The sequence below is a fragment of the Acanthochromis polyacanthus genome, chromosome 14, assembly GCF_021347895.1.
Source record: "Acanthochromis polyacanthus isolate Apoly-LR-REF ecotype Palm Island chromosome 14, KAUST_Apoly_ChrSc, whole genome shotgun sequence".
Taxonomy (NCBI): domain Eukaryota; kingdom Metazoa; phylum Chordata; class Actinopteri; family Pomacentridae; genus Acanthochromis; species Acanthochromis polyacanthus.
Window position 1 is genome coordinate 10,361,859 of NC_067126.1, and position 25,971 is coordinate 10,387,829.

At 38.2% G+C, this 25,971-nt stretch overlaps 1 protein-coding gene across 1 annotated transcript in view; it reads left to right on the forward strand.

The window, feature by feature from the left end:
• The window catches only part of kcnh3 (potassium voltage-gated channel, subfamily H (eag-related), member 3), a 251,015-nt gene that overhangs the window by 154,029 nt on the left and 71,015 nt on the right, over positions 1-25,971 (forward strand). The window contains exons 2-3 of the mRNA XM_051959224.1: positions 5,132-5,365; positions 16,660-16,794. Of these exons, the coding sequence (XP_051815184.1) occupies positions 5,132-5,365; positions 16,660-16,794 (369 nt within the window). The remainder of the gene's footprint in view (positions 1-5,131; positions 5,366-16,659; positions 16,795-25,971) is intronic.

The following is a 25,971-nucleotide window of genomic DNA, read 5'->3' on the forward strand; positions in this document are numbered from 1 at the left end:
TACTTTTTGATTGCTTTTCAAAACTGAGTCATCAGTTAAACAAATTGATGCTTGAAGTTGGATTTTTTTAATCAAGAATTTACCACAGCATGCTCCACATCATGATGCTGCCACCACCGTGCTTCACATCATAATGCTGCCACCACCATGCTTCATATCATGATGCTGCCACCACCATGCTTCACATCATGATGCTGCCACCACCGTGCTTCACATCATAATGCCACCACCACCATGCTTCACATCATGATGCTGCCACCACCATGCTTCATATCATGATGCTGCCACCACCATGCTTCACATCATGATGCTGCCACCACCATGCTTCATATCATAATGCCACCACCACCATGCTTTACATCATGATGCTGCCACCATTATGCTTCATATCATAATGCCACCACCATGCTTCATATCATGATGCTGCCACCACCATGCTTCACATCATGATGTTGCCACCACCATGCTTCATATCATAATGCCACCACCATGCTTCATATCATGATGCTGCCACCACCATGCTTCACATCATGATGCTGCCACCACCATGCTTCATATCATAATGCCACCACCACCATGCTTTACATCATGATGCTGCCACCATTATGCTTCATATCATAATGCCACCACCATGCTTCATATCATGATGCTGCCACCACCATGCTTCATATCATGATGCTGCCACCACCATGCTTCACATCATGATGCTGCCACCACCATGCTTCACATCATGATGCTGCCACCACCATGCTTCACATCATGATGCTGCCACCACCATGCTTCATATCATAATGCCACCACCATGCTTCACGTCATGATGCCACCACCACCATTCTTCACATCATGATACTGCCACCACCATGCTTCACGTCATAATGCTGCCACCACCATGCTTCATGTCATGATGATGCCACCACTGTGCTTCACGTCATGATGCCACCACCACCATGCTTCATGTCATAATGCTGCCACCACCATGCCTCATGTCATGATGCCACCACCATGCTTCACAGTGGTGATGGTGTGTTGGTGATGATGTGCACTGTCTAGTGTCAGCCAATCATAATCTCTAGTCTGAAACCCAAAAAAGCAAATCGGGTCTCATTATACCACAGAACCTTCTTCCAGTTGACTTCAGAGTCTTTCAAGTGCCTTCTGGAGAACTGTAGTCCAGATTTAACATGGGTTTTTTCAACAGTGTCTTTCTCTTTACACTCTGCCTTAAAGTTATTACTGGTGAAGAACAGGCAACAGTTGTATGAACAGCTTGTCCAATCTTAGCTGCTGAAGCTTTTTACTCCTTCAGAGGAGTCATAGGTGTCTTGGTGGCCTCCCTCACTAGTCTCTTTCTTGCTCAGTGTACAATATTCCTTCCATTTCTTAATGATGGGTTTAACCGGACTTCAAGGGTTATTCAGTGACTTGGACATTTTCTTGTATCCATCCTCTGACTTACGTACACATTTTTACAGAGTTGCTTGTCATGTTTTTTTTTTTTGTCTTCATGATGTAGTTATATCCAGGAGCAGTGATTCACTAATGACTGGACCTTCCAGATACACGTGTTTTTACACTACAATCACTGTGATTCATTTACTGCACTCAGATGATTTCCATTCTTCTAACTGTGTGGTAAATACTTGGGCAATCACTTTTATTTACATTTTATATTTTAAGGAAATGACATTACATTGTCGGAGTCACTTTGGCAAGAATGAGTCTTTGTGAATTCCTGCCAAATAAAGCCAACTAAATTGACCATGATTCAGCGTTGAAAAGCAATAAACGGAGCAATAAACTTCCACCAGAGAGTGAATACTTTTTGTAGGTGCTGTAATTATCCAGTATGTGCGTGTTTTTTATGTCAGGTAAACAGTGTATTATCTTTGCCGTTGCTGGTCGTGCTCTGTTTTTGATGCTATCAGCCATGAGACACGACTCTCACGCCTGGTGGCATCTGGGAGCTCAGAGCACTGGATGACATCAGGGCTGATTCCCACCGGATCAGCTCAGAGAGGAAACATGACAACCAGCAGAGACTCCGAGGAAGGTGGTCGTCACCTTTTTCTATTCGCTGTTCGTCCATCCAGTGACGCCACCTGAGAATACAGATGGAGAGAGCAGGAAGGGACGAAGTGTGATAGTGTCAGACTGGGGAGTAATTAGCTACCGAGATGGATTGTGTGACTGACTGATGTTCGTCGGAGGAAAACTGCACGACACGAATATTGCACACCGATAAAAAACATGAACAAAAAAAATACTGTACAATATCTGTAAAGCAGCCTTTTTGGTCTGTTTTGTTTGACTAAAATAATTATTTACAGCCAAATTGGTATTTAAAAAAAAGACAAATTTTCTCTATTTTACATTTCTATTCTTTACAAGGTAAACACTTCGCACATCTATCAAAAAAACAGGTGCGTAGAGGAAAAAAAGACCATAAAGTAGCAAAAAGAGGCCCCCGCACACTGTCCAACTTGCAATATATCCTTTATTGTGACGTTTCGGTACTAGACCTTCATCAGACAGTTTTGTCTGATGAAGCTACATTTCTATTCTTCCAATATGTTAAACACAGAAAAACAACCTGTATTTATTTCCTGAAAAATTGTGTTGCTTATGTTTCCATTTTTGTTTTTCTCAGTTGTTACATTTTGTTTGTGTTTTTTTGTGACACAGTTTAAAGTCGTTTTTGTTGTTTAGTTTCTCACTTTTGTTGTGTTGTGTCTAATTTCTGTCTCATTTGGGTATTTTTTTTTGTTTTGTTTATGTGTTTTTTTTTGTCTCATTTTGATTTGGGACTTATTTGTGTTGTTTTATGTCTTGTTTCTGTATTTCATCTTTTGCATCTCATTTTTGTTGTGTTGTGTCGTGTCATTGTGTGCCTTGTTTGTGCCATTTTTTATGTCTTGTTTGTGACGTTTTTGTTTCACTTTTGTTCTGTGTTTCATCTGGATGTTATGTTCGTGTTTCTATCGGACAGGTTTGTCTCCTTTCTGTTGTTTTGTGTCATTGTGCATCTTGTTAATGCCATTTTGTGTCCTGTTTTGTTTCTTGTAATTGCTGTCAGTGTTATATGCGTCATTTTGTGTCTCGTTTTCAGTCTTTTTTGTGTCATTCTGTGCCTCATTTATGCCATTTTGTTTCTCGACTGTGTTTTTTGTCTCATTTCGTGTGTTATTTGTGTTGTATTGTGTCTAGTTTGTGTCATTTTGTGCTTTGTTTATGGCATCAGTTACATAATTAGATTGTACTTTGGCAGCAGATTTGGTATAAAAATGCTTTTTTCCTGCATTTTACACATATATTTTCCTAATACGAAAAACCCAGCAAGAAACAACATTTTACAGCCTAAGCAAACACCTTGTGCATGTACCCAACTCTCTTGATGCTTTTTTCTCACTCATTCAATAAACTGTCCGTCTCAATGATACATTTTAAACTAAACTGAGCTCACAGCAAAACACACATCATCTTTAGACCATCAAATATTTAAATCGGGTCTTGAGGGACCTTCAGAGTTGATGGATAAATGAGACAAAGTAATAAATAGTCTGTTGTGGAGCGTTCACACATCCACACACCCTTCAACTGAATAAACAGCAATACAATACTTCACTCAGACACATCTGATCAGCAGAGTGTTAGTAAAGGGCTGGTAGCTGAGGCCAGATGTCTGCGCTGTTGTTGCACTGTACAAAATTTTCGTGTAAATTTACCACAGAATACACCAGTTTTGTGTCACTATGGTCATTTATTTAAACAGTAAATAGTTGTTCAATGGTTTCCAGCACTCTGCGGTACAATATGAGGTTTACTGTTTAATACTGTGACTGATTTATTTTGTGCTGCTGTTGTTTAAGTCCATTTCCTGTTGTTTTGTCTCTCATTAGTGTTGTTGTATGTCTCTTTGTGACAATCTTGTCTCCTGTTGTTTTGTGTCTTATTTTTCTTTTGTGTCATTTTGTCTCATTTCATGTCTTGTTTTTGTGGTGCTATGTCTTGTTTCTACCATTTTGTGCCTTTTTTTTTATATCGATTTGTGTCGTATTTGTGTTGTTTTGTGTCTTGTAAAGTTGTTGCCTTCTTTCGTGTCTCTTTTTTGTTGTCTTGTTTGTGTCGCTTTGTCTCATTTGTGTCTTTATGTCTCATTTTTGTTTTGTGTTTCATTTGCAACATTTTGTTCATGTATCTTTCAGGCGTTTTTGTCTCCTTTCTGTTTTGTTTTGTTCTTTTGTGTCTCGTTTTTGTCATGCATCTAATTTTTTGTCTCGTTTGCATAATTTTGTGTCTCATTTATGCGTTTCCTTTATTTGTGTTGTTTATCTGTCATTTTTCATTTGTATCTCAGTTGTGAAGTTTTGATTGAGGCAATTTTGTCTCCTTTTTGTTGTTTTGTGGCTAGATTTTGTCATGTTGTGTTTCAGTTTTCTTTTATGTCTCATTTGTTTTGTATTGTGTGGAGCCTTTTGTTCTGTGCAAACTGTCAGTGACCTGCTGTTCACTATTGTTCTTGTTTTTACCTTCAAAAACAAGAATGTTTTATGATTTTTTGTGGAAAAAACCAAACTGCTGTTAGAATTCATCTGTACTTTTTCCAGTCATTTATTACGGTGTGGGATCGATGAGTCCTGCTAAGGTTATACAATGACTCTTGACAATGTTTACTTCTCCAGATCGATTCTCGTTTCTGATTTTTGCCGGCTCTGGACAGCAGCAGCAGTGTGTCTCCTCTCTCACCATGAGGCTGCTTTCATGTGCATCATTCTGAATATCTTATAGAAATTAGTCCTGTGGTTTCTTTGAGGATTTGAAATTGCCTGTAAATATGGTGCGAGAGTCCTGCTTCTTTGATTTCGGATCATTTTTGGATTGAAGCTGCAGATACTGGATTTATTGTGCAAATATTAATTTATCTGATGAAGGTGCAAATGTCTAGAGTTTTATTACCTAAACCCTAAAGTAGAATTATCTGTTAAAGTTCATAGAGCTGCAATGATTTATCAATTAGATGGCAACTATTATGTTAATTACCACCTATTTTCATAATCACTTAATCAATTTAAGCAATTTACTCAATAAAAGATTGAAATTGTGTGACTGATGGCTCTCTTCTCTCTCCTTATAGACAGCAACTTTGTTCTGGGAAACGCCCAGGTCCAGTCGCTCTACCCCATCGTCTACTGCTCCGACGGGTTCTGCGAGCTCACCGGTTATGCTCGCGCCGAGCTCATGCAGAAGAGCTGTGCGTGTCACTTCCTGTACGGCCCAGAGACGAGCGACCGGTCGACGGCTCAGATCCAAGGAGCTCTGGACGACCGGAGGGAGTTCAAGACCGAGCTGGTCTTCTACAAGAAGGAAGGTCAGAAGGAATATGTGTCTCATTGTGGATTTACTATGACTTTATATTTTAGTTTAGGTGGTGTTGCAGAAGAGAAAAAGTGTTTTCACATCAGCGATGTGACCAGGAATGAACAAGGAAGTCCAATGCAGACATGAGCCCTTTCCAGGCATGAGATACGTAACATTCGTAACACAAAGTCCAGTACACTAGGTTATGTATGATATATAGCAATGCAATAATAAACAAAAAATGAAATGTAAATCAGTGTGTGACAAACTATGGAAGTTGACTAGCAACAGGCACCATGACAAAGACTCCTGTGAGGCTTAATGTCTTCTAATCAGTGCTCATATTCTTATCACAAAGAGTCCTGCCACAAGTTGTGCTCTCTCTGTTTTAGACTTGTGTGGCAGCAGATGAAAACAAATGATTTGGCTTAAATTTGTCCTGTTCTGTGATAATTTTAACAATGTCATTAACAGTTTTAGTCAGTTCAGGGTAATGCTAGTCTCAAACTATAGTTTATCGTGAAATTACAGCAACAGCGTAACTCTAGTAACTGTATCTTTGTTACATCACTATTTTGGCCGATTCCTCGAACTCTCACTGGCACCTACCAGTTGCGTAGTTTTTGCAGTTCACTTAACAACACCAATCTTATTGATAGAAAGGGTTTTCTGAATGTTACACACTTTGGTGCAAAAGGAAAAAAAAAACCTTTAAATGGCTTCTAACATACTCATGATGCACACCAGGGAGTTTCAAGAGATCCTTTGAATACCAATTTCACATACTTGTAGTTTGTAAGCTCCATTTGTACAACACATATCTTCACTTGATTAATGAGCAGCTTGTTTTACGTGTAAACAAAGTGTTTTAGTCAGTTCGGACAATATTTTCTGGTCCTTCTACTATCTGGGAGTTGCCATGTCAAAATCCTCTTCTCTTCAACAACAACATTAGAGCAGCAGCCTCTGAAAAACTACTGAAAGTGGCAAATTCTCAGTTTTTTGAGAAGGAAGTAGGCATTCCTGTTTGGTGCTATGTTGAAAAGATAGACTTTTCTGGCTAACGAGGAGGATCTTACATGTTTGTCTGCTAGTTATGGGAAAAGTTACATTTTCCAAGCAGGTCTCACCAACAATTCCATGAAAACATGTTGGAAAAAAACAAACAAACTGTGTCTGAGTTGGTCTCAAAGCCCAGTCTTTACTGCTAGAGAGAAATTTTACTTTATTCTTAATTTATTCCATTAAAATTAATTTCCTGAAACAGCTGGAGTCTTTGTGGCTTTTAGTAAACATTACTTCATCAGGTATAAATAATGCATTTAGTGTAGATTGATTAATACACATTTGGTGCACTGGTGTTGGATCAGTGATGTATGTGGGACTGACTAAAAATAAATTACAGTACTGGCATTTGTGATAATGGAAGAGGAATGAAACAACACAACATTAATGTATTTTAAATAATTTTAGACGGCTGTAGAGTTTTGTGGCTCAGAGGAATATAAATGGCTTCTCAGCAGAATCCAGGTTGGTAGGATCAGTGCATTGTTTCGTGGAATTTGATGACAATAGGGAAAATATTCACTGGCATTATCCTTTAAAGCATCATATGGCAAAAACCATTATATAAGCCCCCCACTAGTAGAAAGACTTCTAGTTTTACAAGAACCGTATACATTTTCTACAATCCTCACCATGTGTTCTGCTATTGCATGCAAGAGTGAAAACAAGTCTTCATGCACTCCCAGCATCTGAGGAACTGAACACCCAGTGAATTATTTTTATTTTATTTTCACCACAACAATAGAAAAATCCATTGTGTTAGCATGTTTATAGCTAATGTGGCTAATATCAGGGTTAGCTTTGATCGTATGCCCACGGGTCAGCTTAGAGGACATGTAAAGATTGTGGAAACTTTAATTTGAACAGATAAACATGGACTAGTTGGGTTATTGCTTTTTCATGTTGCTTGTTGGGCTTCAGTTCAACTTAAATCCAGCTGTTTTCTTCTCTCCTGCCCTCTGTGCTCACATATACTGCATTTTACAACTCAATTCCCAAGAACGCTGTTCTCATTCATGTATTTTCTGTTTCTGTTGTCAAACACCAAAGCGAGTGTGAAATAGTGATTGAAACGCAGCACATTACGACTATATACCAACCCACTTCAGAGCCATTTTCAAGCCACTTTTACAACCACGTCATCTGAAAAACATTAAAAAAAACACATAAATTCGAAAGAACAGCTGTATTGAGAATTTAGAGATATTTTCATGTTAAATGATCACTTAGAGAGAAAGTTAGAAGATAGGAAATCCCAGTCTTATGGTGTCAGCAGTGGACTCTAAATAATCACAATCACAGAGAGAGTTTTCTTCCTGAAGGGGGCGGGGATGGCAGCAGCTCATTGGTTTAGAGCAACTCTAAACCAGGATTTAAACAATCATGTTGAAATTTAACATTCTGTTGTAATTTTAAGTTGAAAAATTGAAAAACATGCTTTGGCAACGTGATAGATTTACAGAAAAAGGGCCCCAATATGGTAAATTTAAATAAGCGCATCACACAGACACAGTAAGTAACCTCCTGCTCACTGCTACATAAATGTATGAAATCAGGCTAAAACCAGCTGTTTTGGTTTTCTGTTACCTGTGATCTCTGAATCGTGACAAGGTGGTTGTGTTCGGTTCTAACGCCCAACAAGGATCATACGTGTGAATAATTCATCTAAACAGGCAGCAGGATTAAATCAATAAAAACATCAGCCATACTGAAGTTGGATTTGTCCCTGTTTGACTGGAACATGATGAGAGACTGTTAAAACATCCTGTTTTGTCTTCTGTTCTGGTTCTTCATGCATAACTATGAGAGAGGGATCAGGACCTGCAGAAGTAACATCGCTGATAATTACTGCGATGATGTTTATTAATTTAACGCTAATTGTTTTTGGATGTGGAAAAAGCTGCTCGTCCTGCTGTTTTTTCTTAACTCTCTGAACCACAAAACCTGCCAACAGATTTGAAAATTCACCTGAAATGCATTGTTGCGAGATAAAAATGATCATTTATTGATTTAAATAAACCTTTTTAGTGGCAGACTCAATATTGTGTGGAATTGTTATTCAAAGTCCTGCGCTAATTAGTTTAAAAACAATTTCAAATTGTAGTCTATTGTTTGAATTGGTTGAATAATGTACTTTTCCTTTTTTTGAAATCTGTAAAAACTTAAAAACTTCACATTCCAGTTGTTTAGTAATTTGTAATTGATTGTTAAAAAAATGACCACCTCCCCCTACCTTAATATAATTCATTAGTTGAACATAATTTTAAAAAAATATATTTGTATCTAAACAGAAATTTGTATTTCATTTTTAAAATGTACATTATTTATTGTTTTTTTTTAATGCCAACATTGGACATTCAGTGAACCAGAAACTGTAAAAACAGAAAGAATTGTTGGACTTTTAATATAATTTTTAACAAAGAACAGAAAAAATCCTGAAGATTCTGATCCCATTATGACTTCTGAATTTACATATGGATGTTTTTTTATGATTTCCTCTAGATCTGTGGTACCAATCTGGCAGTATCACTCAAATTCCCCTCTTGCTGTATTTCTGCTTCACTTCTCTCACTCTCCATTTTATTATAAGGCCCTGGGAAATATACAGAATATGACACTGAGAAAAGAGCACAATTATGTGACATTACCACTTAATGCAGCGATTATCTAAAAATGCGCCACTATGTCTTTATCATTATATTCCATGAATTACCCAGAAAATACCTTTTTAGCAAAGATTATTTCATATTATCCTGAGTGTATTTTATCCAAGCGTATTTTATGGCCTTGTAGTTGAAAAGTACAGTAAATCACACTGATATGAATATTTTAAGAGTATGTACTCAGTGAATAAAATGCAATTATGAAACTGTGCCGCAGGCTTCGGTGATATGAGTGAAGCAACTGGATATAAATGTGTTTATTCTTCTCCGTGTTCCCCCCAGAGAACTCCTAAAATGTTAATATGGGCTCATGGAGAGCTGATAAAAGCAGGGAACACTCCTAATTTGTAATTTGTGTGCATTTGTGAGGAACAAGCTCTTGGTTATGGGCTTCTATCTCAGAGGAGCAGATGTGTTCGCACTGCTCCATCCGTACACTCCCCTCATTCCTTATTTGACTCCTTCTTTCATCAATAACAGCTTCGATTCGTTAATAATTAATACAGACTGGATGAATGGGAGAAGCTTTTTCCTCTCTTCCCTTCAGATTTTTCTTTCCCCTGTTTTGCCGTCTACTCTGCACACAATTTATCTTTCATCTCCCCATTCAGATATCTGCTCGCTCCTCGCATTAGTTCAGACTTTCATCATTCAAAATCTCCAACTTTTTACAGAAATCCCTGCCCTGCTGACTGTTTGTGGTGGAACATGTGGAGTAGCCGCTGCAAGATAAAAGCTCCCGCACTGTGGAAATAAAAGGACCATGGCTTCCTTTAATACATGCATGCTTCATCGACGGGTTTCATGCAGTCGTTCAGTCATTCAGCATAGTTCTGTTGGACTATTTCATCCAGGATCTGTTTGAGTTACGGGAGGCAGAATAAAGCCTGTTGTTTTTGGGTTAGTGAAGTCTTTCATTGCCTGGTATCATGACTGATAAAGAAAGAGGGGCAATGCTGCACACAAAACCAGTGCCTGTGGGTTTTGCTGAATCAATGCAACACAGTAAATAAATAAAATTTCAAATAAAATCCAACAGTGTTCAAACAGTAAACTACAAAAGAAATCTACACTTCCTGCCCAAACTGAATTACATCGGCAGCACCAATCCTTGTGTAGGTCATAAAGTTTACCCAATAATCCAGGCTTATTTCAGTTAGCCTGACTCACTTTTCATGTTATTTTGGTTCCATAAAGAAAGCTTATCAAATTATCCAGACTTATTCCAGGTCCATAAAGCGTGTCAAGATAAATCAAGATTTATTTCAGTTTGTCTGACTTACTTTTAGGTTGTTTATTTGGTTCCCGGAAGCAGGTTTACCGAATATCTCAGGTTTATTTCAGTTACTCCAACTTATTTTCAGGCTATTCTAGTTCCATGAAGCAAGTTTATCACATTATCCAGGTTAATGTTAGGTAGTCTGACTTACTTATGGATAATTTTGGTTTCAGGAACCACGTTTGCTAGATAATCCAGGCTTGTTTCAGTTAGTCTGACTTACTTTTTAGGTTGTTGTAGTTCCAGAAAGGAAGTTTATCAAATGATCCAGACTTATTTCAGTTAGTCTGACTTACTTTTAGGTTATTTTAGTTCCATTAAACAAGTTTACCAACTAATCCAGGTTTTTTTTTATAGCTAATTTAACTTACTTTTACATAATTTTGGTTCCGGGAACCATGTTTGCCTGATAATCCAAGTTTATTTAAGTTAGTCTGACTTACTTTTAAGATTATTTTGGAACATAAAGCAAATTTGTCCAAAAATCCAGGCTTCATTTTCGTTAGTCTGACTTACTTTTGGGTTATTTTGATTTAATAAAATAAATTTGCCATATTTATCCAGATTTATTTGAATTATTCTGATTTACTTATAAGTTGTTTCAGTTCCATAAAACAAGTTTACTAAATATCCCAGGTTTATTTCAGCTAGGCAGACTTACTTTTGAGATTATTTTGGTTCCATAAAGCAAATTTATCAGAAAATCCCCAGGCTTTATTTCAGTTAGTCTGACTTGCTTTTTAGGTCATTATGCTGCCGGAAAGAAAGTTTACCAGATAATCCAGGTTTATTTCAGTTAGTCAGACTTACTTTTCAGGTTTATTTAATCAGGTTTATTAGAAAATCTGGGCTTGTTTTAGTTAAGCTGGCTTATTTTCAGGTTATTTAAATTCCATAAAGCGAGTTTAGTCTGGGCTTATTTCAGTTGATCTGACCTACTTTCAGTTTATCTCTGCTCTATCAGCTAAGTTTACCAAATAATCCTGGTTTATCTCAGTTAGTCTGACTTACTTTCAGATTATTTTGGTTCCACGATACAGGTTTACCAGATAATACACTTTTATTTCAGTTAGTGTGGCTTACTTTTACATCATTTTGGTTCAATAATGCAGGTTTACCATATAATCCAGGCTTATTTCAGTTCCACAAAGCAAGAAACCAGAAAAACCAGGCCTGTTTCAGTTGGTCTGATTTACTCTCAGGTTAGTTTGGTTCTATAAAGTGGGTTTATTCAATAATCCAGGCTTATTTCACTTGGTCTGACTTACTTTCAGGTTTCTTCTGTTCCATAAAGCATGTTTACCAGTAAATCCAGGCTTGTTGCAGTTATTCTGGCTTAGTTTCATGATATTTCCGTTCCATGAAGCCAGTCTACTAAATGATATGGTTTTATTTCATTTACTCTGACAGTAAGCCACACTAACTGAAAGAAGCCTGGATCATTTGATAAACCCACTCTATGGGACAGGTTTTAAAATGTCTTTACATTCTTAAACATAGTGCTTTGAAATAAAAAAAAAAATAAGTAAAAAGTTTAATTCAGTGGCCATAAACCATGTTTCTGTATTATTTCCATGTATAGATAAATATATAAATTAACAAACAAACAAACCAATAAAATAAAATAAAAAATCAAAATGTGAAAACTTTGTTCGCAGATGTTATTTGCTGTTTGTTAAATATAAACACACAATAAACACACTGGCAATCCAGAACAATTAATACATAGATTTCTTCACATTCTTCTTACATACTTTAAAATATTTAATTAGTGTTTTTTATTATTATTATTATTCAGTAGAAGCCATGAACCACGCTTCTGTGACATTTGCATGATATTTTATTCTCCTGCTGGTATTTAAAGCTTGAAGAGCAGTCAGATGATGAAACAGTCTTTTTAGCCTCACATCAAGTCTCTCTTCAAGATCACTTGATTTTAAAACCAGTTATTGAGTGAGCTTAAATTCTCAGTATGTGCTAGACTCCTCTTAGCAGTCCCATCACACACACATGACCTAAATGATGCATGTCCGGCGGCGCTAAGCGGAGGAATGGGAGCCCTGGGTGAGGCGGGCAGAAAGATCTCCTGTAGTGAAGGTGCACTTGTTTACTCTGGTGTTCTGCTTCTCAGTTGAGGCACGGACTTGTGGAAGCTTTAAAGTGAATCTATACTGCCTCCAATCTCCTCTCTGCACAATGTACACACTCTGGTGAATTCTGAGGGTACAGATATCAGAGAAAAAGTGGCTTTTCATCCGGGCTGAAGGAGATCTGTGAATGCAGCCTTATTTTAGCTGCAGGCTCATGGTGCCCCTGAATGTGGTGATTGTATGATCTCCTATGGGAAACTTGGGGAGACATAACATCCTCTAAAATTGAGGCAAATTATTTCTGCATGAATATTTGTAATGTTATCACTGACGCACACAGTGTTCAATAGGATATTATTGAAACCGAGGGATCGTGAGCGGTGCTGTGAACCATCCATTCTTACGTTTCTTCCCTTCATTTACTCACGCTGCTCTTTCCTCTCTGTGCTTCTAATTTAAAGTCCAAGCAGGTGTTGAGCTTCAACCTCAGATATTATGGATCTCACACAACATGCTGCAAATCACAGCTCGGCCTGGTTTTCTTATACAGTCTGTCAAATCCATAAGCGTTTGGACAGATTTTGCAGCGTCGCAGCAGATTTGAAATGAAGCAATCAAGATGTGATTGAAGTGTTGACTTTCAGCTTTACACACGTGGACAAAATTGTTGGTACCCCTCAGTTAAAGAAGGAAAAACCCACAATTCTCACTGAAATCACTTGAAACTCACAAAAGTAACAATAAATAAAAATTTATTGAAAATGAAATAATCAAAAACAGCCATTACTTTTGAATTGTTGATTAACATAATTATTTAAAAAAACAAACTAATGAAACAGGCCTGGACAAAAATGATGGTACCTCTATAAAAGATTGAAAACTATTTGACCAGAGTGACATGATTAACTCAGGTGTGTCATTTAATTGACATCACAGGTGTTTCCAAACTCATAATCAGTCAGTCTGCCTATTTAAAGGGAGACAAGTAGTCACCCTGCTGTTTGGTGAAAAGGTGTGTACCACACTGAACATGGACAACAGAAAGCGAAGGAGAGAATTGTCCCAGGACATCCCAAAAAAAATGATAGACAAACATCTTAAAGGTAAAGGCTATAAGACCATCTCTAAACAGCTTGAAGTTCCTGTGACAACAGTGGCTCATATTATTCAGAAGTTCAAGACCCACGGGACAGTAGCCAACCTCCCTGGACGTGGCCGCAAGAGGAAAATTGATGACAAATTGAAGAGACGGATCGTTCGAATTGTATCCAAAGAGCCCAGAGCAACCTCCAAAGAAATTAAAGGTGAACTCCAAGGCCAAGGTACATCAGTGTCAGATCGCACCATTCGTCGTTGTTTGAGCCAAAGTGGACTTCATGGGAGACGACCAAGGAGGACACCACTGCTGAAAAAAACTAAAAAAAAAGCCAGACTGGAATTTGCAAAAATGCATGTTGACAAGCCACAAAGCTTCTGGGAGAATGTCCTTTGGACAGATGAGACCAAACTGGAGCTTTTTGGTAAGGCACATCAACTCTATGTTCATAGACTCAAAAACCAAGCATACGAAGAAAAGAACACTGTCCCTACGGTGAAACATGGAGGAGGCTCAGTAATGTTTTGGGGCTGCTTTGCTGCATCTGGCACAGGGTGTCTTGAAAGTGTGCAAGGTACGATGAAATCTGAAGACTATCAAGGCATTCTGGAGAGAAATGTGCTGCCTAGTGTCAGAAAGCTTGGTCTCAGTCGCAGGTCATGGGTCTTCCAACAGGACAACCATCCAAAACACACAGCCAAAAACACCCAAGAATGGCTGAGAGAAAAGCGTTGGACTATTCTAAAGTGGCCTTCTATGAGCCCAGATCTGAATCCCATTGAACATATGTGGAAGGAGCTGAAACATGCCATTTGGAGAAGACACCCATCAAACCTGAGACAACTGGAGCTGTTTGCTCATGAGGAGTGGGCCAAAATACCTGTTGACAGCTGCAGAACGCTCATTGACAAATACAGAAATCGTTTAATTGCAGTGATTGCCTCAAAAGGTTGTGCAACAAAATATTAAGTTATGGGTACCATCATTTTTGTCCAGCCCTATTTCATTAGTTTGTTTTTTTAAATAATTATGTTAATCAACAATTCAAAAGTGATGGCTGATTTTGATTATTTAATTTTCAATAAATTTTTATTTATTGTTACTTTTGTGAGTTTCAAGTGATTTCAGTGAGAATTGTGGGTTTTTCCTTCTTTAACTGAGGGGTACCAACAATTTTGTCCACGTGTGTAGAACATTTGGGCTGGAAATTGTGCTATCTAATGTTTACTATTAACTAGAGGTGAGACTTGAAGAATCTCAGACATTGGTTTCCTATTTTATAGTTCATTTTATTATTTTTCTGATGTGCATTGACCAATATCCCTTCATTTTGGTTAATTGAATGACCACATTTCAAATTATCTCAGCAGAAAAGATGCTGCAGTGTGTTTTTAAGAGGAAAAAGTCATTTTCTGTCCATGTTTGATGATAATTTGTCAAACTATAGTTATGGCATAGTTATGGTTCAATAACATCTATTTCATTGTTACCTGTTGACATATTTTGGTAGTTTGGTCCATAAAAGCACTTTGTAACTCTTGTATTTAAAAGATGTTATATATTTTGAAAATATTCACGTTTTTGTCTAAAAAGACAAAAGGTTATCCATGAAATCTTTGCAGATGCTGGACCAAAAGAAGAATTTCTTAACTGTATAAATTATCCTGAGGTATTTCAGTAGACTGAGGATCAATAAAGTCTAGGAAATGGAGCTTATTTGCTGCAAGTTGCTTATAACCAATTTCAGCACAATGCTTACTGCATTTTAATGGTAAATAGTTGTATTTATATAGCGCTTTTATCCAAAGCGCTTTACCTGATATGTCACATTTACCCATTCACACACACACACACACACTGATGGCAGGAGCTGCCATGCAAGGCGCTAACCACAACCCATCAGGAGCAATTAGGGGTTAGGTGTCTTGCTCAGGGACACCTCGACATGAGCTTGACGGGCCGAGGATCGAACCAGCAACCTTCCAGTTACAAGGCGGCCACTCTACCCACTGAGCCATGCCACCCCCTTTAAACCTTTTACTTTATTTTTGCTGCATCACTCAGCCTATTGCTTTCATCAATACCATAATTAAGTAGTAAAACTTAGTCTGCAAGCTTAGTTTGTTCGTTGTACTGTGTTCTTTTTTAAAAGCTCCAACAACGTTTTGTTGTAGAAATGCAATGACAATAAAATATCCTTGATCCATTGATCCTAGAATTCAGTTCAGAGCAGTTTATTTTATATTAGTTTGCACTAGCAGACTAGAATATAAATATATAGATGCATAGATAAGTGGCTGAAGTAGAGGCTGGGGTGGCAATTCTGTCCTAAAACCTAGAAATGTAGTCCTAATGCATGAGAAATCAGTAGATCTCAAATTGACAGAAGTTCTTCTTGGATGAACATGGATGTCTGTGTAAACTTTCATCACGATTAATCCATAAAATGGTGGGATATTTAACTCAAAACCATAAAAACCCACTGCTTGGTGGCGCCGAAAAAAACTCAGAAGGATTTATTATGAATGTCTGCCTGAATTTTCATGTTAATCCAACCACATGCTGTTGAGCTGTTTGGTTTTCACTGGTCCACTGAACTCCATTCACTGTAGTTTTTTTCTGACTCAGAGTATCTCATCTGTCTACAGAGTGTTTGTTGTTACTGAACATGACAGCACACAGTTTGATTACCTCTAAACAATATCGGTGGCATCGTTTATGTCGAGGTACGAGCAGCGAGCGGCTGCTTAGCTCTGCTTTCTCTCCACTGCTAATTGGAAAATGAACAGATTGAAATAATTTGAAACTCCTTTGATGAAGCAGGCGTTATGTATTACATCTCTGTACATTTAGAAGTAGATAAACACCTCTGCAGGCTTAATGGTAGAGTTCGTAGGCAAGCCATTGCTCACAAACCAGTAAATGTACATTAGTCTATAAATAATCAACTGCAGTTGCAATTAAAATGCAAAATATAAAGTTACAAAGATTTGGAGAAGCAGTGGGATAAAGAGGTTTACGATGATGAGAGTTGAAGGATGCTTTGTTGCTTACGTTTCTGTATGTTTGGATGAAAAATCTGCTCTGATTTCATGTTTGTTTTCTCTGCAGGTACACAGTTCTGGTGTCTCCTGGACATCGTGCCCATTAAGAATGAGAAAGGTGAGGTGGTTCTGTTCCTCGTGTCCCACAAAGACATCACGGATAAGAAAAAGGACCAGGATCCTGAACAAGGACCTGACACTGGTGAGTTTGTGGAAAAAAACTGCTTCTTTCAGTTCTGAGGATGGACGTAAAGGATATCTCAGACCTGTCCTCAACCTTCACCATCAAATTTGATGATTTCAAGTTAATTCACACTAAGATTTTTTTTAATCTACAATCTTTTGGTTGACCATGTTACCAATCATAATAAATAAAACCCAAGAGACTAGTTACACTCGTTGGTCGGCTGTTACTCCAGTGATGGTACCAAATGTCAGAGGATGAAGATCGGGCAGGAGGTTAGTCGGTTCAGTTCAAATCACTGGTGACATCTGATTATCTATAAATCCTATTTGGCTCTGACAAAAGCTTGAAAAACTACCAATGTAAAATAGAAATTCTCTGCAAATTCTGGCATCCAGGGAGGATATATTTGCATAGCTAGTAGCAAATTGTATGAGAAACCCTGATGCTAGTGTGCTCTAGTTTTTGTAACGTTATAAGTTGTAAGCTTCATGACTGCTTCTATATTCAAGAAAAGTTGATTTAAATTTGACTGCTGTTTTCTCTAAAGTAGTCTCCTCGTGCAGCGATGCTCTGCTCCCAGTGCTTCTGCCACATCTGAACACTCCCTAGAAGAACTGCTCACAGCACTTGTGGTAGTAGTTTGGGACTTTCCCCATTGATCTCCAACTTGTGCAGAGTGCAAACATCAAACTGACCTGATTGTCATGTCGATGATTGGGGCATGATGTTGATTTCTAGTGGAAAAGCTGCAGTTTCAAAGACTGAAGTAGGTGTGTCATGTCAACAGTACGACCAGGAGCATTCTTTTCTTTGACATTCATGTGGTAGTCCTTCATTGATTCATTCCCCAGAGTCCCCAGAGCTACTGTGACGTTCTGAGGTATCTGAGGTAGAACATTTGAGATAAATAGCCCAAACTACTCTATCACTAACATAAACCTGCTCACCACAGAAATTTGACGCACCTCCACCTGCTAACCGGACATGACTTAATATGCACTGGGAGCGGTGCATCGCTGCAGAAGAAAACTACTTTAAAGGTGATGGCAGCTAAATTTTCGAAAGTTTTACTGGGAGATTCAGGCAAAGTATGATTGATTACTATAACGAGAAAAGTACTCAGAAAGCACAGTACTCTGCCGAGGCTGCTCAGTCTTTGTATCATTACCGACGGATGAAATCTTGAAAAAACTTGTGGCAGAAATCTTGGCACTATAGAATGTGGCCATTTAATATAGATGTACCCACAAACAAAATGACCTTGCGCTGAGCACAGGCATCTGTTCTGTATTTGCACGGTATGTGCAGGTGCTGAATCACGGGACCTAAATATGAAGGGCAGTGGGAATTTGTGGGACTCAGAAACACCCCCACAATTTAATCAATTGTTCCTTATATTATTTTCTGATGGAGAAGTCTCAATAAGTTCGGAACAGTTGATTTGTAGTAAATGGTTGTATTTATATAGCGCTTTTATCCAAAGTGCTTTACAAGATACGTCACATTCACCCATTCACACACTGATGGCAGAAGCTGCCATGCAAGGCGCTAACCACGACCCACCAGGAGCAATCAGGGATACCTTGACATGAGCTCGACGGGCCAAGGATCGAACCAGCAACCTTCCAGTTACAAGACAGCCACTCTACCCACTGAGCCATGCTGCCTTGTAGTAAGATTGCAATCATGTGATCGTTAACAGGCAGCTCATGTAGCACTCACTTGTCATAGTTACAGTGACGCTGTGCTGCTATCTTGCAATAATACAGAAATCTTAAACTAATCCATGGATCCAGACTATAAGCTGCATCACTGCCAAAATCTAATTAGTTGGTCCTTGTGTCATTTCTGACCTTCCCTGAAAATTTGTCCATTTTTGAGTAAAGTTGCTAACAGACAGACAGACAGACAGACAGACAGACAGACAGACAGACAGACAGACAGACAGACAGACAGACAGACAGACAGACAGACAGACAGACAGACAGACAGACAGACAGACAGACAGACAGACAGACAGACAGACAGACAGACAGACAGACAGACAGAGATTGTCACATAACTCTGCCATTCGTTGGCGGAGTAAAAATCCTGATTGCAAAAATGATAAACCATTTTTAAAGATCAAACTCCACAATTCAGCACCATGCAGTTTAGTCTTTCCGCAGTACCTCCATGTGTGATGTGTTTATGAACAAATGTCATAATCAAACAAAACAGGAGAAAATACCTTATGAAGGACTTCATGCTGTTTTATGCCTGACTTCAAGGATGATTCCTGTTTGTTTATTTCCCATTAATGTGGCTGTTGTTTCTGTATGAGTCATGCTAACTTTGTTCTCTCCACCTCTAACCCAATCACTTACCTAATGAAAGTATAGCTCTGAAGCTCTGTTTACAGAAACACAGTATCACATGTAATGAGCACATGGTAATATCTGCTGTGTGACACTGATGTCACCGTCTATATGTTTTCATTATGTCAATAGTCGGCTAATCATCCTGGCTCTATAGTTGCAGCATCATTTTAATTACCCTTCAGCGGTGGGGAGGTCGACGGCATGCACAACATTTCACCCGCCAGCTGCATCTGCAGTTATTTTCATTTCAAGCAAAACAGCAATTAAGCGACAATTAATAATTTTAATCGCTTTTCTCCCCCAGTGTACATCTCACCCTGATTAAATAAGTGTCTGTCAATTTGAAGATTTCATTAATATTAATGACTTCCTCGAATCAAAAGCACACGTTGAACCGTGAACATCCAGTCAGAGATTACATAGACTGCTGCCCATTGTGAGATGTGCAGATGCCACGACTTACACTACCACACGGTTTTTGTGAGTTAATTAGAGGCAGCCAGGATCATTTTTTGACAGAGAATGAAGCTGCTAAAACCACTTTTGTACACAATTACTGACATTCAGACTTAAGTAAAATACCAATGCATATTTTAACATGTATTGGTTCTATGAGGCGGTGAATAAATGTATCTGTGCTGGTGATGGAAATGTTGCCACAAACGGGAAATCCAGCACATACAGTGAGTTTTTTCTTGTTGTGATGACTTTTCTATCTGTATAGAGAGCTGTGTCCATACAGATAGAATCCTAGTGTTTGATTCAGCCAGTTTTCTCTTCTGTTTCAATTACAACACAGATTATGTATGAAACTCTAATGACATATAAATGGAAAATACACCAGAATTATCCTTTAACCCTCTGAAACCCAAAACCTACCGGCGGGCTTAAAAGGCATAAAATCTTTTTCGAAAATGGTTTCCTGTGGTTCTCGTTGAGTAATCAACTATTGATATTTCATCAAAGCCACTTTATTCCACATGAAAAAAATGTTTATCAAAAATAAATAGTTTGCACAAGATTCAGTAAAAAAAAAAAAACAATCTGATCTCATCGGTGCAACCGAGAAACTATAACTGACTCAGCTGTTGCAAGATAAAGATTCAGAGAGTTTACGATTGAACTGCAGCCAGTGTTTCCTCAGAGCAGAGAGGAGACAACAAGAGAGACGGACAGGAAAAGAAAACACACTGAAAAAAATAAATGCAGCATTCTAAAGAATAAACAGCACAAGGAGGAGCAAGTTGTTGGAAGATACAATCAGCATTTTTGGAGCTTTGTGCAAAATTATGTCAAATTTGGCTTTTTTGTGGTTTTCTAATGCATATCAAGGAAATAAACACGTGTATATCCAAAAACATTTGTTATTGCAACAATTTCTTGGAGAAACGGTGTGTTTTCTGGAAATGTTCCAGGAGTGCCCATACTTTCGTCCATGACTGTACGTGTAGGAATTTATATGGTAGTGAGTGAGAACTGCAATGAGGCAAAAAAATGAGACAGGAGCAAAGATAAAATGTTTCAAAAGCTACTTAGACTTAAGACAAAACAGTATCTGCCTTGTATTACCTACACATTTCACTGTTTTCTTTGAGTTTTATGAAGCTTACAACTGATTTTTTGACAGAAAATACTGTTGGGTTCCTACTGTGAGCTGAAAATTGGATGTTTATATAGTCTTTTATCCCAAGAGTAAGCCCACCTCCACAGTTGGACCCTCTTAAGTTGAGATTGATCAACAAAACATTGCAGTTCATTGTTTCCAAGTGACAGCTAGTATTTAGCTCATGTAGCCTCATAGAACAGGGATTTATGAGACTGTCTGGAAAAACAAAACGGACAACTGATGCAGTCCTGACACTTGGAATATCAGATCAGAAAACACCTGTAAAGTTCATGCACAACATGTTTTTTTGGTCTTTTAATTTGAAGGCCTTGCTGATGATGATGTTTGTAGGTCAACTGCTCATCGGATGAAGGTTTAGCCTGAGCCAGACAGAGTAATGACTTCTTCCATTAAGACGATGATGCAGCAGGCCAACAATTGATGCTTTCCATTATTTTTAACCCTCAGTTTCACTCTACTAGAACTGCAACCAATAACTGCACAAACACCAACAAAAGCAGCCTCCAATTATGTTTTTTTCCACTTGTTTTGCCCCTAAATGGTAGCAGGAAGCTAAAACAGGTGGACATACATGACTGTTCAAAAGTTTGAAGTCACCCAGACTATTTCATGTTTTCCATGAAAACTCACACTTTCATTCATGTGCTAACATACCTGCACAAGGGTTTTCTAATCATCAATGAGCCTTCCAACACCATTACTAACACAATGTAGCATTAGAACACAGGAGTGATGGTTGCTGGAAATGTTCCTCTGTACCCCTATGGAGATATTCCATCAAAAATCAGCCGTTTCCAGCTAGAATAGTCATTTACCACATTAGCAATGTCCAGACTGTTGTTTCTGATTAACATAATGTTATCTTCATTGAAAAAAATGCTTTTCTTTCAAAAATAAGGACATTTCTAAGTGACTCCACACTGTTGAACGGTAGTGTATGTCTGCAAAGTTCTATGTCGCATCAACTCAGCAGCATGATTTGATCTTTTCATCGAGTTTTTTCAGTTTTTAGGTTGCTGAAAATAACTTTTAAGCTGCAGGGCATTCAAAATATCCTTCACCATGATGCCACTCTGGTGCAAAGAGAGTCTTAAACCTGCTCAGCAATCCGCCATCATTAGCTGTCTTTGCCTGAAGGCTAAACGTAAGTCCACCTGCAACATAACACGAAATGGGACCAATAAAAAGACATTTAGTTATACATCTGCCTGCTGCTCACTTGTGTTTTTCTCAGAGCGTACCTTATTGATTGACCCTGACTTCAGTTCTTCTCGCCTGGAGTTGTTTGGGGTCTTCGGAGCCGTTTCTCTTTCCTCGAGAAATCCCTGCACACGGAGCCGAAATAGCAGATGTGAATGTCGAAGAGGTTTTGCACCAAGTCTCTGAGGTTTTGACTCACCGCGAGGTCTGAACGCAAACTTTCAATATTTTCTAATCCCGCAGACAACAGCAGATCTTGCATTTAAACTTGCCGCCTGTTTATAAGCTATAATTTCACGGCTGCATATCGAGGCTGCAGAGAGAGACGCCGAGTAATCAAGACTCTCCAGATGAAGTGGGCTGTTTAGAATTTGAGCTTTTTAAAGATTGCCTTTCAGCGCCGCTGTCTGTAGTGCTTCCTGGTGGGGAAGAAGCACCTGCTTGAAACCACTTACCCAATTTTCCTCCGCTCGGCCGCCTGCTCGCTCATTATTTGGCTGAATATCTTGTTGCCCCGGAGCCGACGTGATTGAATCCTACCTTTGTACTCTCTGGATGTGTTTTGCCCACCACATGAGCTGTTACGCTTTAAATTCAAGCTACCAAATTTGGATATCGGTGCACAACACGGGGCACAAACAACAGAGCAGACGGGGAGGAGATGAACAAAAGAGGATTTAAATGGTTTCTATTTACTGAGCCATTACCGACAATAACATCCAGTGCTGTGCTAAATGAAGACTTCTGGATGTGAGAAAAACTGGAGCGCAGTTGGAAAATGAGCAAAAAAAAGAACGACTCTGACATTTATGGTGCGATGAGTTGACACATACAATCGCATTTACCTGCCTGTGGGAGCCTGCGGATGGTCCGGATAGCTCAGATTTGGCACTTAACTCAGCGTGGCATTGCCTTTTCAAAACACACAATCAATTAGCAAGATAGATGGGGGGGCGAGGAAAGCTGGAAAACGTTGGGAAAGCTCAACGAAAGAGAGGCTTCGGCTGTTTAACTATGCTCATTATTCAGAGAAGAAGTGCCTTTAAAAACAGCCACGGCATATTCAGACACATGCGGACTGTATTAATTGGCTTTGTTAATGATTTAAAGCCGATATCCGGCTCCTTTTACCCACCAGCACACACAGGCTCCCCCAGAGAACATAATGTACACTCCAGCTTCATCCATAAATACAGCAGAATGAGAAGAATCTACCCTATAGCATGCAAATACCATCCCTGCTGCATTCCCCAGTCTGCCTACAGCACATGCATGTTGAGCAGCCGAAGGTGCTGCACTGACCCTCACATGTCAGATTCCTTCACTGTGTATTAATCTTCTGAACTCCATGCAGCAGTTTCTGGGCGTTTCTTAGCTCATGTCACATTTTTCTTCATCGTGAGCGGATTTTTCACCGCAATTTGAAGTCCTGCACCTCTATGGAAACAGAAAAATCATCCTTAGAAGTAGATTATGTTCAAAATGACACAGTCAGGATGCGATAAAGCATCAAATGACAGTCAAAACCGAGCATTTTCCACACTACATCACCTCAAGAAAGATATTTCACCATGCTGAACATATCTTCCAACAACTTACTCCTCTGTTTATTATTTTTGAGCCATGCTGCATTTATTTTGTTGATCCATTATTTTTTATTTTTCTCTCTTGTCACCTGAAAACTTGCAGAATGTTTTAAAATTTTGGATGGAATATGTTGCAAGCTATTTCTTTCTGGTGATTTTTTTAGATTGAGATTATGGTCATTTTGATGAAATATCTTAATTTCAAGTTTAGATTTCATTAATTTATCCTACAGATCCATCCACCAGCCAGGATTAATGTACAGACCATCAGAAAGCCTTTAATAATTGGATGATTCTTTCAGTTTTTCCAGGGTCTGGCTCAAATATATGGTATTAATATTTCACAACTTGAGTTTTTACCTCTACAAACCCAGCATTTTTCTTTCTACTCTGCACATCAACTCTAGAAAGATGTTTCACCATGCTGAATGTATCTTCCAACTGTTTACTCCTCCTCCTACCATTTTTGAGCCATGCTGCATTCACTTTATTGATCCATTATGTTTTTATTTTCCTCTTTTGTCACCTGAAAACTTGCCAAAATTGAACTTTTGTGTTAGATCTGTTGCAACGTATTTATTTCTGGTAAATTTTTACATGTAGAATAAAGTGATTTTGATGAAAAATTTTATAGCTTAGATTTGGTCCATTTTAGTACAGAACTGCACACACAGAATTCATGTATAGACCATCAGAAAGTTTAAAAATTGGACAATTCTTTCAGTTTTCACAGTTACTGGTTCAAATAAATAGTACTGGTATTTTACAACTTGAATTTTTACCGCTACAAGTCCAGCATTTTTCTCTCTACTCTGCACATCAACTCCACAAAGATGTTTCACCATGCTGAATGTATCTTCCAACAACTTGCTTCCCTGTTTACTGTTTTTGAGCATTTATTTTATTGATCCATCATGTTTTTTTTCCCTCTCTTGTTGTCTCCTCTCTGCTCTGTGGAAACACTGCCTGCAGTTCAGCCTAAAAACTCTCTGAATTTTGAAGTTTTTATGGAAACTGTTGCCATGATGTTATTTCTGTTGAATCTGTGGATGTATTTTGATGAAATATCATCATTTCAAGCTTCGATTTGGTTTAACTCTTCCTTCAGAACCACACTTTTTAAAAAAAAAAAAATTGGACGATTTTTTTGTTTTTTATAGTTTCTGGCTTAAATAATTGTTGATATTTTGGCCATCTTTTAAGCAAAAAGATGCTTAATGTTAATGTAAGTTAGAAACTCCCGGGTTCAGGAGATTAATCTGTAACTTTCAGTCTTAATTTATTTGGTGATTATATTTAGTATACTTAGCTTAGTATAAAGATGTTAAACAAGGAGGTTAGAAAATGAAAACCAAAATGCATTTTGCCATCAAATGTTGTGAAAGAACAAATAATATTTGTAAAAATGAAGATTTTTGTGAATCAGTTCTTTGTTGGTTTGTTTCTACAATTAAGATGTAAATGAATCATTTTCATTTATGATTTTAGTAGTTATCTGTGACTTAATAAAACAGGGAAAATGTGTAAAACAACAGTAAAATATTTTTTTAAAACTTACTTTAAAAACTGGTAGAAACTTTCATTTTTTACAGTGACAAAACATTAACAATTTTGAAGATTTATTTTCCAACTAATGCACAGCAAAATTCTGAAATAAGAAAACAAGGTAATGGGTAGCTAAGATGACGACAATATCAACAATACCAAATAATTATAAATACGACACAAAATAAACTGATTATAGTAACACATGAGACATTTCTGAGTTCTCTTTGCTTCTATTTTTGTTTGCGTGTTTCCACAGAGGTTCTGGACTTTATGTTGCTTTTTCTAAACATAAAGTAGTATCTGCCGTGTAAAACATTTCACTTATTTCTTGACTTTTATTTACCTTACAACAGATGTTTTTGATTCTGTAAAGTTTTTCTTCCCAAAAGGAATCCCACCTCCACAGTGGGACCCTCCTGGGGTGACTCTAACCCTCCAGTTGTTCACCGCTACACGACTGTTGTTCAGCTGTCAGAACAGGTGCTGCTGCATCACCTCCATCAGTCTGACAACACACACCTCGTTGTTGCTCCACATGTCTGTTAGCTGTTAGAGCTGCTCCACCAAATGACCTCCAGCTTGCAGATTCACACAGAGCCACAGATGTTTTCTCCGAACAGCCTGAAATCCATCCTGGATATTATGAGCAAATCAAATTTACCGGCTGAAAATGAAAAGGATTTGGTTACATGGGTGTGTGCTTTCCAAGCAGGACATTATATTATTATGGATAGGGGAACAATTGAAGTCGGAAATGAAAAGTGGAAATGGAATAAACGAGGGAATATTTTCAGTGAGGATGATAATAGAAAACAGGTCCCGTTAATATGTCTATTGTAACACTGAGGCCTCACGGTTCAGTGTAGTTAGT